The sequence below is a fragment of the Diceros bicornis genome, chromosome 7 (genome assembly GCF_020826845.1).
Source record: "Diceros bicornis minor isolate mBicDic1 chromosome 7, mDicBic1.mat.cur, whole genome shotgun sequence".
Classification (NCBI taxonomy): domain Eukaryota; kingdom Metazoa; phylum Chordata; class Mammalia; order Perissodactyla; family Rhinocerotidae; genus Diceros; species Diceros bicornis.
Genome location: NC_080746.1, coordinates 479,719 through 495,716, shown reverse-complemented (window position 1 = coordinate 495,716; position 15,998 = coordinate 479,719). Strand labels below are relative to the sequence as shown.

Sequence of the window (15,998 nt, the reverse complement as noted above, 5' to 3'; positions counted from 1 at the left end):
AGAAGGGCCAACATGGGCTCCAGCAGGAGTAGGAGCTGCTGAGCTGGAGTCACCTGGACCATCATTTCTAGTGAGAAGTCCATCTCCACCTGTGGCTCTTAAGGAGCGTGAGAAGCTTAATCTTACGGCCTTCTCTCCTAAGCTGGTGGTGGAGCTGTTGACCGTGATGGATGCGGTGAGCAGCTGGGCTTTCAGGGCTGGGTGGGGCAGGCCTTCCCTCTGCCATCGTTGCCCCAGACCTGATCCAGACTCCTATGATCTGGGCCCAAATCCAGGCTCCACCCTTTACCAACCATAAGACCTGGGCAACTTTCTGAACACCCAAGCCTTTGCTGTCCACCTGCAGACCGTGGAGGTGGACATTAAGAGGACCTGCTGCACAGAGTGACTGTGCCAACTCCATGAGGTAGAAGAGACGGAAAGCTGGGTGGGCCTTGGCTCATCTGTGCAGGGAGGGGCTCACTGTGTACAGCCCGGTCCCTGGTGGCCCAACCGGCTGCTCAGGAGGCTCAACAGCCTCAGGACTTATTAGACATCTGATGTGTATTTCACTACAAGGGAAACAGACAAGGCCTGTGGATGTAGCTGCCATGCGGGGATGTGCATCAGAATGTGGAGTGGGACCAGAGGGGGGATCAGGGTATTGGAAGATGCCCCCTTGGGATGAGCCGAGTTGAGCCACCATCTGGAGCTTGGAGTTAGCCAGTCCAGGCTGGGTCAAAAGCCCCTCTCCCTTCCCTGCCAGTATTGGGTCCTGGGTCATCCTGTGCTGGGTGTCCTCAGTGGACAGAGAAGAAAAGCCAGGGACTCTCACAAGGCTCAGGCCACATCCTGAGCTTTCTGAGCTCCAGCTCTAAACTGTGACTCCTGTGTGGGACTTTAGGGGCTGTGGACACAGACCTGGGGTGTGGCAGGGCTGGGTGACACTCCCCCTGTTCTCCAGGACCTCTTCCGGAAGGTGGTGCCCTCTCCGTGCCTGGGGTCCACCTGGGGCAAGAGAAGCAAGCCCGAAATGAACACCAGACACCCACCGTCCAGGCCACCATCGACCACGTCAGAAGGTTGGCCAGCTTCGTCATCACCCCCTGCCTCGGGGACCCGAGCATGACAGCCCAGGACAGGGCGAGGGTGGTGGAGCGCTGGATCCAGGTGGCCCAGGTGTGCTGTGGGAGGCCCAGTGGAGTCCCTCTCTGAAGCCTTGGGAACTGCCTTTCCACCTTTATCAGGTCCCAGGATTGCAGTGTGTGGTCTAAGCCCCTGCACAGTCCCTAGGCCCTTCCTGCTAGGGGCCCGCTGACTTTGACTCCAGGTCCCAGTGAGAGGATGCTCACTTCCTACCTGGCTCCTTCCCTGGGTTGAGCTAAAATCCTCCTCCCTGTGAGTGTTACTCTTTGGGTCCTAAATGTGCCCTTCTGGGAATCCCTGAGCATGTGTCTCATCCAGGAGGGGAGATTTAAATAGAAAGGGACTGAAGCTAGAGCAAGCGGGGCTACAGTGCCCCACCTCACAGCTCATTCTCTTCCCTTCCCCAGGAGTTCGAGATCCTGAAGAACTTCTCCTCGCCCTGCACTGTCATCTCTGCTCTGCAGAAAACTTCCACAAGCCACCTGAAGAACACACGGGGGAAGTTTCCCGGTGGGTAGGCCTCTCTCCATAGGAGGACCAGGGTGGATGGGGGATCTCCTGTATGTCTGCCATTGGCCCCTCAGTCAGCTGGGAACTCCTGGGAGGCAGCAAATGCTGGGGACAGGGCCTGGGCCTCGGCAGGGGGTCTCTAAGCCTCCCGGGTCCTTAGTCACCAGTTCTGCTTCAGGACTTGGCTTCCCTGAGTGTCGGGTACTAAGTTGAGCCACATTGGAGGTTTTCAAGTGTTTATAGCAACAGAACTCTATGCCCAGTTGAAACTCAAAGCAGTCAAAACAGAGCTGTTCTGTAGAGCTGGGGATTGGAGACCCCAGTGACCAACAGGAGAGCCCCCTCCCAGTCCCATGAGACCTTAGCGTTCAGAGGAGCCCAGTGAGAACACTCCTTCAGGCAGTTTGAATCTCTCGGGTTTGCAAAGAAAAGGGATTTGCATTTAAACCCCTCACATTATTCCTAAATTTATCCCTCGTTCTTTCCCCTCCCCTGAGAGAGAGCTCTGAAAATCTTAAGGAACTAAATAGTCAAGACAAGTCCTTGAGCAGAGAACTGATGATCAAGGTAGAGTGGAGGCTGGGGGTCTGGAGAGAGAGGAGGGGTGCGGAGGAGGGGCACTGGGCAGGCTGTGGTTTTGATAGTTTCTCCCTTGAACTTTCTCTGAAACATTCCCTTCTATTTCATCCAGATTAACAGGCAGAGGGATCTGTTCTGCCCATGGGCATGTGGGGTGCCTTTTGTGGGCGGGAGGCCCTGGTCATGAGACACAGTGGTGTTGGCTGGGCTGTTCCAGGAGGAGTTGCCGAGCTGGCGCCATCAACAGGTCTCTGGCTTCCATGTATGTCCATCCTGCAGGAAGTAACTTCTTCCATGCTGTTGGGTGGTTGGTGTGGGTTTAGCCCTCAGCCTAAAACTATCCTCAGGAAGCCAGGACCCCGCTGCTCCTTCTATCTTCACCACATCTCCAAGGGGCTGCAGCCTGCCTGCCCCAGGGATGTGCATGGCAGAGGATTCCCATGGCCCAGGTGGACAAACAGGCTGCTCATCCTTAGGTGACAGATGTGTGTGCATTCTGGGACTCCCCCCTGGACCCCTAGTGCAGTCACTTGAGTGAACCACAGGAGTCTAACCTGAGTGCCTGGTTGGCAATGACATATGCCCCCGGTGGCTTATGAGAAGCGTCTAGGCAACTGATGGATTCTTAGTGGACCCTGCTGAAAGGAAGTTAGGAGCCTCATGTAAACAGGGAATCAAAATGTCCTGTCATCCCCTTCCCTGTTGATCAGAGGTGGCACCTTGGGGGTCCAGTTCCTGAGTGGATAAAGAAAGATTTCAGGGGCCTGCCCGGTGGCGCAAGCGGTTAAGTGCGTGCACTCCGCTGCAGCGGCTGAGGGTTCACCAGTTCGGGTCCCAGGCGCGCACCGACGCACCGCTTTTCGACCTATGATGTGGCAGCGTCCCATATAAAGTGGAGGAAGATGGGCATGGATGTTAGCCCAGGGCCAGTCTTCCTCAGCAAAAAAAGAGGAGGATTGGCAGATGTTAGCACAAGGCTGATCTCCTCACAAAAAAAAAAAAAAAAGGATTCAGTGCAGGGGAATGTCCTGAGGCATTCCTTGGGGAGGAGAAGGCTTTGGCTTGGCCTCTGGCCCAGCCTGGGGGCCAGACACTCCACGGGACTGGGGCAGGCAGGAGCCACTCAACCAGACTCCCAAGACATCCCATCCTCTCCATCCATGACTCGGCCCAAGACCAAGCTTTGAGAGCTCAGGGGACAGGACTGTTTTCAGTGGTGGGGCTGGGGGTTAAGCGAGGATGTTGGAACAGGGCCTCTGGCTGAGAGGGGCAAGCGGCCTCTCCTCTGTGGGCCCCTGAGCACCTCTCTGCCCATGTTTGGGCCTTTGTCTCCTCATCAGGGAAATGGAGGGATGGTGATTGTGTTGTGCAGGCCTCACAGAGTGGTGTTGAGATAAGAGGGAGGAAAGGAATGTGGGAGCTTTCTGCCTGCTCCACCTGGAGGTGTGAGGGCCAGAACAAGGATGACAGTCTTGTGACACTGAGTCCTCATGAGGACCTGTGTGGTAGCTGGAGTTCTCACACTTTCCAGATGAGGAAACAGGCTCAAGGAGGCCAGGCCACGAGCCCAAGCTCACACCCAGAGTGAGAGTTGGAGCTGGGCTTGTTCTGGAATCACAAGACCTTGGAGGATGGAATGACATTAGTACCAGTTGACTCAAGTCAGATGTCCAGTGTCGGAGGCCAGTGGTGCTGGAGAGAAATGGGGTGAGGGGAGTATCGCCTCGCTGACACTGTCCTCGACCCTGACAGGAGGGGCCTTTCACGTTTGCCCCCCCAGAGTGCAACCCTCAGAGAGTGCAGGAGAAGCAGCAGCAGCAGCAAGTGAGTGTGCCTGTGGGGGAGGGGCTCTGCGCTCCCAGCTGGATGCCTCAAATCAAGAGAGGAAGGCCCTTTCTCTTGGTGCCACAGTGCCCAAATCCCCCAGTAGAAGTGACCAAGAGGAGGGCCTGGAAGAGCTGGCGCAGGATGGATTGATTTGGGGAGGGCCAGGGAAGGTACACCATGTGATTTGCCAGAAGCCGGTCCTGGGAGGTGAGGAGGAGGAGTGTGGTGTTCTTAGGGTATGAAGGGAGGAAGAATTGAGGGGAGGCTGCTGAGGATCCTAGGCTGCTCCTCGTGGGAACCCTGTGGTGGGCCAGGAGGCTGAGGATGGGGACTTTTCAGGAGAGGGTCTACATGGGGTCTACTTGAGAGCAAGGGCTCATCCCACCCACACCCCGATGTCACAGGGTGTCTTCCCCTATTTGGCAATCTGCTCAGTGACCTGCTGATGCTGCACCTGGCGATGGGTGACTATCTCGAGGTGGGTGAACCTGAGGACTAGGCAGGAAGGACCAGGATTCTGAGCCTTGGGATGCGGGAGCCCCCGAAATGAGCTCTGAGTTCTCAACACTTGGCACATCTCCTCTCATGAGAGCCTCGCAGCTGCCCCTGGGAGCTGGGGCATCAGGCCCATCTTAGGGATGAGTGAAAAGAGGCTCTGCCAGAGACACCCATTCCAGTTCCCCAGGCTGGGGAAGCTCAGAGCTGCCTGATGGCACAGCTGCGTGAGGTTTTATCTGAGCTGGACTCAGCCTCTAACTCCTATGCTGCCCATGAAGGGAGAGAGAAGTCGGGCCCCCCCAAGTCAGGCAGCACATAAGTGGCTGAGCAGTCCCCTCTGCCTGAGGCCTCAGCCTCCAAGTCTGTCATCAGAGAGAGTTGTGCTGCCAGGTCCCTCAGTCTCACGCCCATGTCCTCCTACTCTGGAGCCCATAGCCCAGCCCAGGTCCAAGTCCTCTTTTCTCTGCGTGCCCGACCCCCTCTGGGGACCTGGCAGTAGTGCAACATGAGAAGGGGTGGGCATAGGGAGCTAGTCAGGCTAGGGGGCTTTGTCTGATGGACTCTGGCTGTCTACCTTCCAGGGGAATGAGATCAACCTTGAGAAGAAGACTGAGGAGCAGCTGTGGCATTCCCTGCAGGGGAGGGGAAAGAGGTGGAAATCAGAGACCTTCTGGGCAGAACAGTCCTTGGCTTCACCCGCTGTATCTTACATTGAGTGGAAGAGTTTGATACCAGAGGAGTGGGAGACCCATCCAATTGGCGGGTGGGTTGAGGGGAGGATGGCATCAAGGATATCTTCCTGGAGGAGGGGCTGATTATTCCCATCCTGAGAACTGGTAGAGCCTGGATGGAACTGGAGGGAAGGATGGTTTCCAGGACTGGTCCTCTGCCCCACTCCTCACCTCCAACAAGGCCCCTGCAGCATCCCCCACCCTGGCCCTGTCTGCATCCTCTCCTTCCCTCTGGTCCCAGGAATACCGAGTCATGAGGAAGATCCTGCTGCTCCAGGAGGCTGCTGAGAATTACAACCTAGAACCCGAGGGAGCGATTTGAGACCTGGTTCCAAGACATGGAGTTGCTCAACGAGAATGAGAGGTGAGGCCGGGCAGGAGTTGGGTGAGGGCAGGGGTGGACTCTCCCTGTTGGCCAGTCCAGAGAGCCTGTCTCCATGGTCCCCCACTCATCCCCCGGCCTTATTACATGGCGACCTCTGGGACACCCAGACTCCAGCTGCTGGGCAGGCAGTAGGGGGACACCTGAGGTGTGGTTCCTGGTAGGCTCACAGGTGCCTCTCTGTCCTGTAGCTACAACCTGTCCTGCCAGCCAGAGCCCTAGAAAATACGCAAGGCCAAGAAGAACCGGCCATCATCAAGGTCTGGGGTGAGTGAGTGTCTGGGCCGGGGTGACTGACTCCAGGGGATTCAGTAAGGCTTCGGGTTAAGCGTGGCCTTTGGGAGTCGGATAGCTGCCACTGGGATCCCAGCTCCACTACTGAGCAGTCCTGTGACTGGGGAGACTCTCTTCAGCTTCCTGAGACTCCGTTTCCCTCTCTGTGAAATAGGTGATACTAAATGATCGCTCACGTGGCAGGGACGAATGGGGTACTGGTGGTTGACAGCACTGAGCACAGGGTCTCAAGCACCCAGTGCAGTGGGGACATGGTGGGGGGCCATGATTCAGAGGGAGGCCGTAGAAGATAATCCGACTCTTCTACTCAGCCCCCAGGCCCCAACGCCGAACCCCGTACCAGTGGCCGATCACAGCCCCATCCTCAGCAGCGGGGACACAGTTGGGATGCTTGTGATGCACCGGGCCAGCTCCTCCCACTTGATGGGAAGGGGAGCATTGTAAGCTGATTCCTGGGGTCCCCTGAAGCCCAAAAGAGAAGAGACGACCCCACCCCATCTCTACCTCAGCACCTACTCACCCATTGGGGAGGGTCAGTGGTTATTTGTTGTAAATAATAAATGACATATTTGAATATTATATTAAAGTCCTGTTCCCTTTACAGCTTGGGAGTTGTGGTGTGGTTCTGTCGCTTTCTGTAGGCATGTGAGTGAGACACAGAATCTCACATTTCTCCTTGAATCAGGAACTCTTCTGAGTCATCAACTTATTGTATGTTGGAGAAGGGAGAAAGGCCAGCCCCTTTTTTGGCTAGTGACGTCACCCCCAATTCCCCCTAACTCCGAGGACAAGTTCATTTCAGTATCATTCAGCTGCTCCAGGGGTGGACACCGCCCCCCGCCCATTTTCTTGGGATTTAAAGGTTGATGGCACTTTCACAGGCAAAGCAACAACCACTGAAATGTGGGTGTCTTTAAAACAGCACTACCCAGGACCAGGTCATGCCATAGGCAGGGGGTGCCTTTCTACATTCTGGAGGAAGAGGGAATGTTTTCTGCTTCTCTTGTTGAGGTTTCTTTTGACCAAATTTTAGGAACTTGTAGTTTTCTAGTTCAATCTCTGGAATTGCATCAGCTCTAAGTGGGGAAAACAATGTAAAAAGATCAAAACATGCACATGGAGAGGACAAGGCCCGAAAAGGTGATTTGCAAATGGACTAAAGGCAGACAGGACTTTCCCTCCTGAGACCCCTCTAGTGCCTCCATGTTCACTACTGACCTAGAATTGAATCTTGCTGGGATCCTTGTCCACGACTCTGAATTCTGTTTCCTGCTTCTTTTGTATCCAATGGGAAAGATTTGTGATGCAGCTTTAGGGCTACCGCTGGGCCTCATTCCATAAACACGACCGCTCTCTGTGAACCAGGATTTCCAGCACACCTGCCTTCCTTATGCCATTCACTTTAGGGCAGAAATTCCCTAGAAGTCTCCTCCCTGGCTTGGCCTGATGGATCCCGGGTGAGCTCTACTTTACCAGGATAAGGGACCATAATCCTGACCAGTGAGTGACCCCACACTGTCCCTTGCTGTCCAAGGTGACTTCTGAGGCCATGGCATTCTGAGGTCCACGGTCTTGGACAGTCCTCCAGTTTACACACTCAGTGTTGATGTTGCCAACTTGTCCAAATGGGGCAATTGGGCCCGAGCCATTAAAGTGTGTCACCCCTGGGTGGTTGTGTTATTTTCCCCAGTCTTGTGCTGTGGTTACATTACAACCACCTGATGGGGTGTGAACCCTGTTTGGAGCTTTGAAAGATGAGGCATGACAGGGGTGTGGGGTGGTCCAGCAGGAAATGCCACGGAACTGATGATCCATGGTCGTGTATGAACACAGCCTTACCAATTAAAATACTGAAATGCTTCCCATCTGGTGGTGAATAGACACTGCTCTGAGCTCACACCGAGAACCCACCCCACGACAAGGGCTTTCAAAGGGTTACCAAGTGGCATTTTGAACCTCATCCCTTGGAAACACCCTGTAAGACAAGGGCCAGATGAATCACTTGGCACTTGTGAGTTATCGCCTCCTGTCTGATGGCTGCAAGTGTCACCCAGACACACAGGCTGGACTCTGCCAGGGAAGCCTTCTTAGGACAGCTAGAAGCTGAGGATGACTCCTGGTTCCCGACATCCCAGGCCCTTCCTGACATGGCACAGCCACCCAGGAAAGTGGTTTGGTAATGAAAAGACTGGGAAGGCAATACTTCGCCTCCAAAGAGAAAGAGAAGTGCTAATAGCGAAAGCTTGATCCCTCAAATAGTCAATTAAATCTCAACAAGCAGTGAGTTCTTGTCAGATTACTGATGCCGAAATGGTCTCTTTTGATAAGAGCATGATCCCCCAGCTGCCATGTCCATCTTCATGAATCAAATTTCCAACACATATGGATCTAAAAAACTGAAGGAAATCTGGTATTTCCTTAGATGCAACTCTGAAGTAGCATGCAAGAAGGAACACAAAAATGGAGATCAAAAGTAAATATCTAATTTGAGATCATAGACATCGAAGTGCATTTGAAATAATATTTTGGAATCTATTGGAATATTACACAAAAAGAATAATCCACTTTAAGTAGGTTTTACTGTGACTGTATGGAGCAAAACTGAATCATCCCGTGACTTTGATAACTCGCTGATGACTTGAAAGTACAAATAAATAACACATAGTAAAGGAAAATGAGAGAACAGCATGTAAAAGGAAGATCTTTCTCTCCTTACTTGAAACTCAACCTCTCACCTCAGAAAGAAACCACTGTCTATATTTTCTGTCACGCAGCAGAGTTTAATAAAAGAAACATATTGGTATATTTCAAAGTTTCAAGAGCTCAAAGCAAGGAAACATTATGGACGCTGCCAAGAGACCTCACTGAGGTGCCTGCTCCATTTCGTCTGCTGTCAAGACGGCCTTCTTGGCCCCTCACTTTCTCTGCCTCTCTAGCAAGTCTGTCCGCCATCAGTGCTATCACCAGTCTCTCTCCTGTGCTCTTCACTGCCCTTTCCTCCTTCCTGATACCTTCCTCAGTCGCCAGAAATTGTTGGCAGTGGAACTGTGGAATGCCCAGATCAGCTCCTGGAATCATCTCTGCCAAATCTGAAGACCAGCAGGAGTGGGCATGGGACCTGGAGTGCAGACCACCTGCGAGCACAGCTGGAAGGGATTCACCTGTGTGACTAGAGGCAAGTTTTTCCAACGCTTTGGCAAGATTGAAAGGATTTACTAGTTGTCCTGCACTTCTGCAGGCCTTGAGTCCTTGTGGTCTCTCGGGCCATCAGACCTGGTGGGGCTCGTCCAAGGTGTCCTCCCAGAGACCCTTCATTGCCAGGATGGGATGGAATTCTAGTAACCGGCCTCTTGAATATGTCACTGGACATCCTCAAAGGGATGGAGATGTTTAAACCAGGATTTGGTTTGGACTGGTTCCCACAGTTATGCTGCTTCCTCTGTGAAGACTTGACTATCATCCTTCTTTTCCTCTTACCCTACAAAAATAAATCATGAAATTGGGTCAAATGATAAAGGAAGCCTGCCTTTTTAGGACAATTATCCTGGCTGTTTTGTACTTCCACCCTCCCTCTATCCTCTGGGGATAGACCTGACCTGTGTCCTGGGATGTCATCAGGCAGATTTGGATCAAGAACAGAAAGCTCAAGGTCAAAACTCAAGGCTACTCCAGATCATTTCTCCCCTCCATCCTGTTAACACCCCTCCCTGTTTGAGTGTGTTTCTATTCTCTTCTTGTCCTTGTCACTTTCAACCTCATAAGTCCTGGCACTCCCTCTCAGGACAGTCGGTCCCCAGTCCTTTACTAGTTCCCAAATCCTACCATTTCTGTGTTTTCTGACTACTCATTTGCTTAATCCATTGACCACTTGGTGTTCATAGAAGTTAAATCAATAGTGACATTATCAACCACCCCCTGTTAATGACTTACTCCCACATCCCAGATGTTCACATAATCCAAATGATTATGTTCAAAAGTAAATAATTCAGAAAACATATTCACCCACCACAAATTCCTGATCTCTAATATTTTTATTCAAACACTCATACAGTAGATACCTGTGCCTCATGATCAGAAGTAATGCTAGATCACCGATCCTCACCTTAATTTCCTCCTACACCTATCAATCTTGGATTCCATGGACTATGATCTCAATAATTTCCTTGGAATAATAAAAAGTTCATTACCACTCATTTATGTTGTAAACCTCCAAACCCAGAAGATCCCGATTATCTGCCATGCCGCAGCTACTGCTGGTCTTATAACAAGCTGAAGAAAAAGCATGAAACATGATCTTTTGGTACCACTGTAAATACAAAACCATCTGCATCAACTGGGAAACATCCATAATGCCTAGAAAATTTGTTCTCTTTTTTTGTGTTGGCTCAATAAGAGGAAGACAAATCAATTTAAAAAATGGGCAAGGGACCAGAGTAGACTTTTTCTAATAAAGACATACAAGTGGCCAACAGGTGTATGAAAAGGTGTTCAGCATCACTAATCATCAGGGAATGCAAATCCATACCACAATGAGCTATCACTTCACACCTGTTAAGATGGCCATTATCAAAAAAACTAAAGATGGCAAATGTTGATGAGGATGTGGAGAAAAGGAACCCTTGTGGGAATGTAAACTAGTACAACCATTATGGAAAACAGTATGGAGCTTACTCCAAAATGAAAACTAGCATATGATCCAGCAATCCCACTTCTGGTATATGCCCACAGGATTGAAGTCAGGGTCTCAAAGAAATACCTGCACTCTAATGTTCATTGTAGCTAATTCACGATAGCCAAGATATGGAAGTAACCTAAATGTCACTGATGGATGAATGGATAAAGAAATGGAATATTAGTCAACCTTGAAAAAAGAAGGAGATCCTGCCATTTTTGACAACATGGATGGACCTAGAAGACATTATGCTAAGCGAAATAAGGAAGACAGAGAAAGGCAAATACTCACTTATATGTGGAATCTAAAATAGTTAAACTCATACAAGTAGAGGTTAGAATGGTGGTTGCCAGGGGTTGAGGGGATGGAGAAATGGGGAGCTGATGGTCAAAGGATACAGAGTTTCAGTAATCAAGATAAATAAGTTCTGGAGATCTAGGATATGGCATAGTGCTTACAGCTAACAAGACTGTATTGCATACATCACACTTGCTAATAGTGTAGATATTAAGAGTTCTTACCACTCAATAATAGTAATAAAGGAGGTGAGAGAAAACTTTGGGAGGTGATGGATATGTTTGTGGCCTTGATGGTGGTGACAGTCTCAAGGGTGTATACTTATGTCCAAATTCATGAAGCTATATATGGAAAAGTATGACACCATCTTTGATTCTTCTGCACCTTGAAATACGCCGTGTCCTCATCACAAGAGAAAAAAATTTGTAACTATGTACGGGGACGGATGTTAACGGGACTTATTGTGGTGATCATTTCAACATTTATACAAACATTGAATCATTATGTTGTACCGCTGAAACTAATTTAATGTTGTATGTTAACTTTACCTCAATAAAAAAAACACACAACAGAAAAAACCATTTTAATATTGTAAATGAGTTCAGTGAGTCCCTGAAACTGCCCCATTCCCATATGAGAGTTACAGGAAGAAGAGAGGATGAAGTAAGATGGAAGAAAGTTGTACAAAACAGTACTCAAATTAAAATCATTTAAGTTGATATCAACTCCTTGTGGCAAAGTTCTGTGAACACCGATCATCTTTCACATTTTTCCTGGAAAAGCATACCTTCAGATCCAACCCATAATAGTTTCCTCATTTGCCCTAATAAGAAAATTTTAACTTAATAAATAAAACCAAAAGCATCCCTTATGTATGAATAAAGTTAGTGAACTTTACAGAGAAAATAGCATATTTGCACAATCTCAATAAAGGTTACAGAAGAACGGAATGATGATGAAGTCTCATTCAAGCTTATCTTTGAAAGCCAGTAAAACCAGGTTATCTTTTCAAGAACGTGTGTAGAGCTGTCAGCCTTGGAAGATAGAAATAGTGGCCTCCTCTGCAGCAAAGGTCATGCTTGCTTACTGCCCAGTATAATAAAAATAACACCCCTCCCCAGGCCAAAGGGCAGCAGACTTCCTGCCTGTTATCAAAGATATGAGTTCCTTAAGCTCTGAGTTCTTGCAACCCTCTGCATGTCTCCTGGCCCAGTGTGTATCACCCTTTGGGAAGTGGGATTTACTGAACCAGTGCAAATGTTGATACTCTGGCCACTGCCATTGCTCTGTCATTAAGTCCTGTGTCTCTGACCCATGGGTCTCGTGTCTTTTGCCAGCATCTGTAAGACCATGGTAGGCTAACTTATTGGTTTGCAGGTAAGGTAAAATATCAGACCATTCACAGTTCCTGACAAGCCCTTAAAGTAACTAGTAGTCTTAGGAACAGAGAGCTATCCAGAACAATATGCATGGATGGTCTTCACAGAAGACTTCATGCAACCAAAACTTTAATAAGGGTCTCTGACCTCTTTTATTTCTACCTCAATTAGAAGGAGAGGCACCAAGCTTTATAGACCTAGGGTTTATGCAAGCCACGTGGAGACCCAGTGACCAGAAACTTCCCATGGGGAGCAAAGACAGATGGGCATATTTCCAAAATGGACCCATATGCCTCCCGATCATCCAAAAGACAGTACATTATCTTAATTTATGATGATTTGATTCATTAAAATCTTGTGATGGGCCAAAGATACACTTCTAAGAGGAATGAGGCACATGGCAGTTGTAAGCAGATTAACACATTTGGTGAATATCAAACTCTGAACTAACTTTAGTGTTCTAATCAATCAAAAGGTACAACAAATTTAATTAGGTAGATTAAATGATATTTAATAGTATGCCTGATTATTACTCTGCAATAATGAACAAGCAGCTCATGTAAATAACTATAATTGGTCTTTAAAATATGATAGGCAGGACTGGTTGAGATAAGCTGGAGAGAAGGAACGGGAGAAATAGATAAAAGTTATCTGCTCTGACGCCACTCTCAAGACCCCTGGATCTACATGTAACCCAGGAGATCGAGGCGGATGGCTGTGTGCCTAGATCCTCCTGCACTGTGGTTCTCAGGGATGTCACAGGGCTGAAGCAGCTTCCTGAATCGTGTTTACACGTCCACGTGTACAATACCCTTGACCAAGGGGATGAACCACCATTCAATCATCCCTTACACCCCTCTAATTAACAATTAGATTTCAGAATCATTGTACCATTACATGATAATTTATTCCTCAAACCTGTAGGATGGCGAGCTAAAAGAAAATCAAATTTCAATGGCTTCTTTTCTTTGAAGGACCAAGATGTTCTTTCACACTTAGAATCCGGATTAGAGGATAAATCCATCAAGTCAATGGAAACAAGTTAAGAAATGGACAGAGGGATATTTCATTCATATATACACAGTTTGCACTGTGGCAAAATAGAGTTATATTTTAAAAAATCAGAATTTTTTGAAATTTCATAGATATTACTGACTTTGTTCTGCTTATACTCCCTTTGGTTTACCAAATCAAACTCACTCTTTAATGGGCATTTCTAGCATTGAGTGCTAATAACAGCAGCTTTTTTAAATTCTTATTCTTCCCAGGTCAAAGACCAAGGGAAGAGGTCATCAAGAGGTCAAGTCTAATCTACCTATGGATGTGGCAGGCTTAACTATGGATGTTCAAACCAAACATTGCCAGCAGAACCACATCTCTTCACCCATAGGTGAGTTTTTATTAGTAATCACAGAGACTTGAGGATATCAAAGGAAATTCTTTATTAAGAACCAAAGTTATAGATCCCTATCTTGGGTTCTTTACTTTGAATTTTTGACCAAATCATATGCATTTATTGGACCATGTTCAAATCTATGATCTTTAGAAGATGCAGCCTACAGCTGAAGAGAAACAGATACAACACCAATATCTTACACTCTCTGAAGCCCAACTGAGAGCCCCTGGAGTCAGAAGTTTTCAAGACAAGAAAAAGTCATTCTTCTTCTGAACAGAGAGAGTGGAGGCTATTCAAACATTCAACTTTAAATTGTTAACATGACTTGTTAGAATGTGATGGAGCAAGCCTCATACCTTCTAAGTTTCATGATTTTTCTCCAGAATACTGAGAGGGATGACCTTAAAGTCCAGTTTCCCCATAAATGTCTTTATTCAGTGATAAAATTAAATTCCCTATAAAATAATTCCCATAGGGCTGGCCCCGTCGCTTAGTGGTTAAGTGCTCTGCTACTGGTGTCCCGGGTTCAGATCCGGCATGCACTAACACGCCGCTTCTCCGGCCATGCTGAGGCCACATCCCACATACAACAACTAGAAAGATGTACAACTATGACGTACAACTATTTACTGAGGCTTTGGGGGAAAAAAAGGAGAAGGATTGGCAACAGATGTTAACTCAGAGCCGGTCTGCCTAGGCAAAAAGAGGAGTATTGGCATGGATGTTACCTCAGGGCTGATCTTCCTCACACACACACAAAAATAATAATAATAACAATAATAATAATAATACCCATAAAATTGTTAAAAATATATCATAGTCTCTGACCAAGAGGAAACAAGGAAAATTGAGCAGTTGAATAGCAGTGTAATAAACTCCATACAAGGATCTTACTGCAGCATTATGTATAATAGTGAAACTGGACATAATCCCATCTCTATCAAAGAAGAAATAAACAGATCATGGTATTCCTGTTCTTCGGAGTACCTCTAAAACTTCTAAAAAGCTAAGTTAGGGTGGCGAGCACTGATAAGGAGAGACATCTATGATATATGGTTTGGGAAACAGCAAATTGCAAAATGATGTAGTTATGTCATTTATGTTAAAAGAAACTTTATGTGTATTTATATATTCATAGGAAATGTCCAGAACAATAAGCTGCAACCTCTTAACTATAGTTCCTTCTGAGTAGGGGAGTGAGTTTGCAGGGACAGGGATGGATGGGGTAGGTTTCACTTTACTCTAAATAGATCTGGGTAACTTGACTTTTTTTATTGTATGTAATTCTTTCATAATTAGAAAAATGAGTGATGTGACCGTTTGGTGCAGGGCAATACTATTATGTTCACCAGTCTCTGTACTGTATGTTACTGCACAGCACGGACTGTAGGAGAAAGCCCAGAGGATCAATGAAGACAAAGAAGACAACACCTGCAAAAAGTCAGTGGAGTTTTTCTCCATAACAAACCTTTCAGGTGAGTGACGGTCAGTATCTTCCACTGCTCCAGCTCTCACAATAAACCTAGAACCTGCCCTGGGTAAGCTGGAGGACCACGCCTGACTAGTCCACTCCCTGCATGGGGCCGGTTTGTGCAGGGTGACTGTCATCAAGCAGACAATGGACTCAGGATGGGGCGTGTGCCTTTGGAGAGGATGGCAGAGAGGCACAAATTGGAACGCCAGCTAAGTGCACACACCTGAGAGGCGGAGTTCCAAGTGGAGACTCAAAATGTACCAAGAAACTGTGTGAAGTGAAGGAAGCTACTCGACCTCTCTGAGCCTCAGTGTTCCCCCCTGTAAAATGGGGATCACAGGTCTACTTCACAGAGCTGTTGGGGAAGATACATAAAAGTGCCTGTGACAGTTAGTGTCACATTATTAACAAAGTCGTCTCCGACTTCAGAAAATCAATGAAAAGAATAATGTTGATGAGACCAAAGACGAGATGCCCAGCTTCGTAAGCAGCCCCACTAGCATGAGAATGAGAGGAGCTCCGAGTAAGCAGGGTTCTTCACAGCTCCACTGGAGAGGTGAACATGGGCTACACCAGGATAAGGGGCTGTTGTACAGTGACACGTGTAGTGAGAGTGGGTCCCTAAAGATACTGTGAAATAGAGTTGCACACAGTGGCTCCTAGGAAACAACTACAAAGCAATGAATGCAGCAGATAGGAGTGGGAATGGGGCAAGCAGAGGAGGGTCGGAGCTACAAAATCTGATGGAAGACACTGAACCAAGACGAGTGCCCAGCTCTGTCAACAGCTGCTGTGGTTGCGCCAGGAGATCAAACGTTTGAGACAGCCATTGTG

At 48.1% G+C, this 15,998-nt stretch overlaps 1 protein-coding gene and 1 long non-coding RNA gene across 2 annotated transcripts in view; both read left to right on the top strand.

The window, feature by feature from the left end:
- Positions 1–151: 151 nt before the first annotated feature.
- LOC131408217 (ral guanine nucleotide dissociation stimulator-like) overlaps positions 152–15,998 on the top strand; it is a 270,220-nt gene continuing 254,373 nt past the window's right edge. The window contains exon 1 of the mRNA XM_058544752.1: positions 152–175. Coding sequence (XP_058400735.1) covers positions 167–175 — 9 coding nt within the window. The 5' untranslated portion in view covers positions 152–166. The remainder of the gene's footprint in view (positions 176–15,998) is intronic.
- Positions 5,576–14,287, top strand: LOC131408225 (uncharacterized). The gene is made up of 3 exons (XR_009220721.1): positions 5,576–5,634; positions 13,563–13,684; positions 13,841–14,287. It is a non-coding gene; the product is annotated as an uncharacterized LOC131408225 (long non-coding RNA).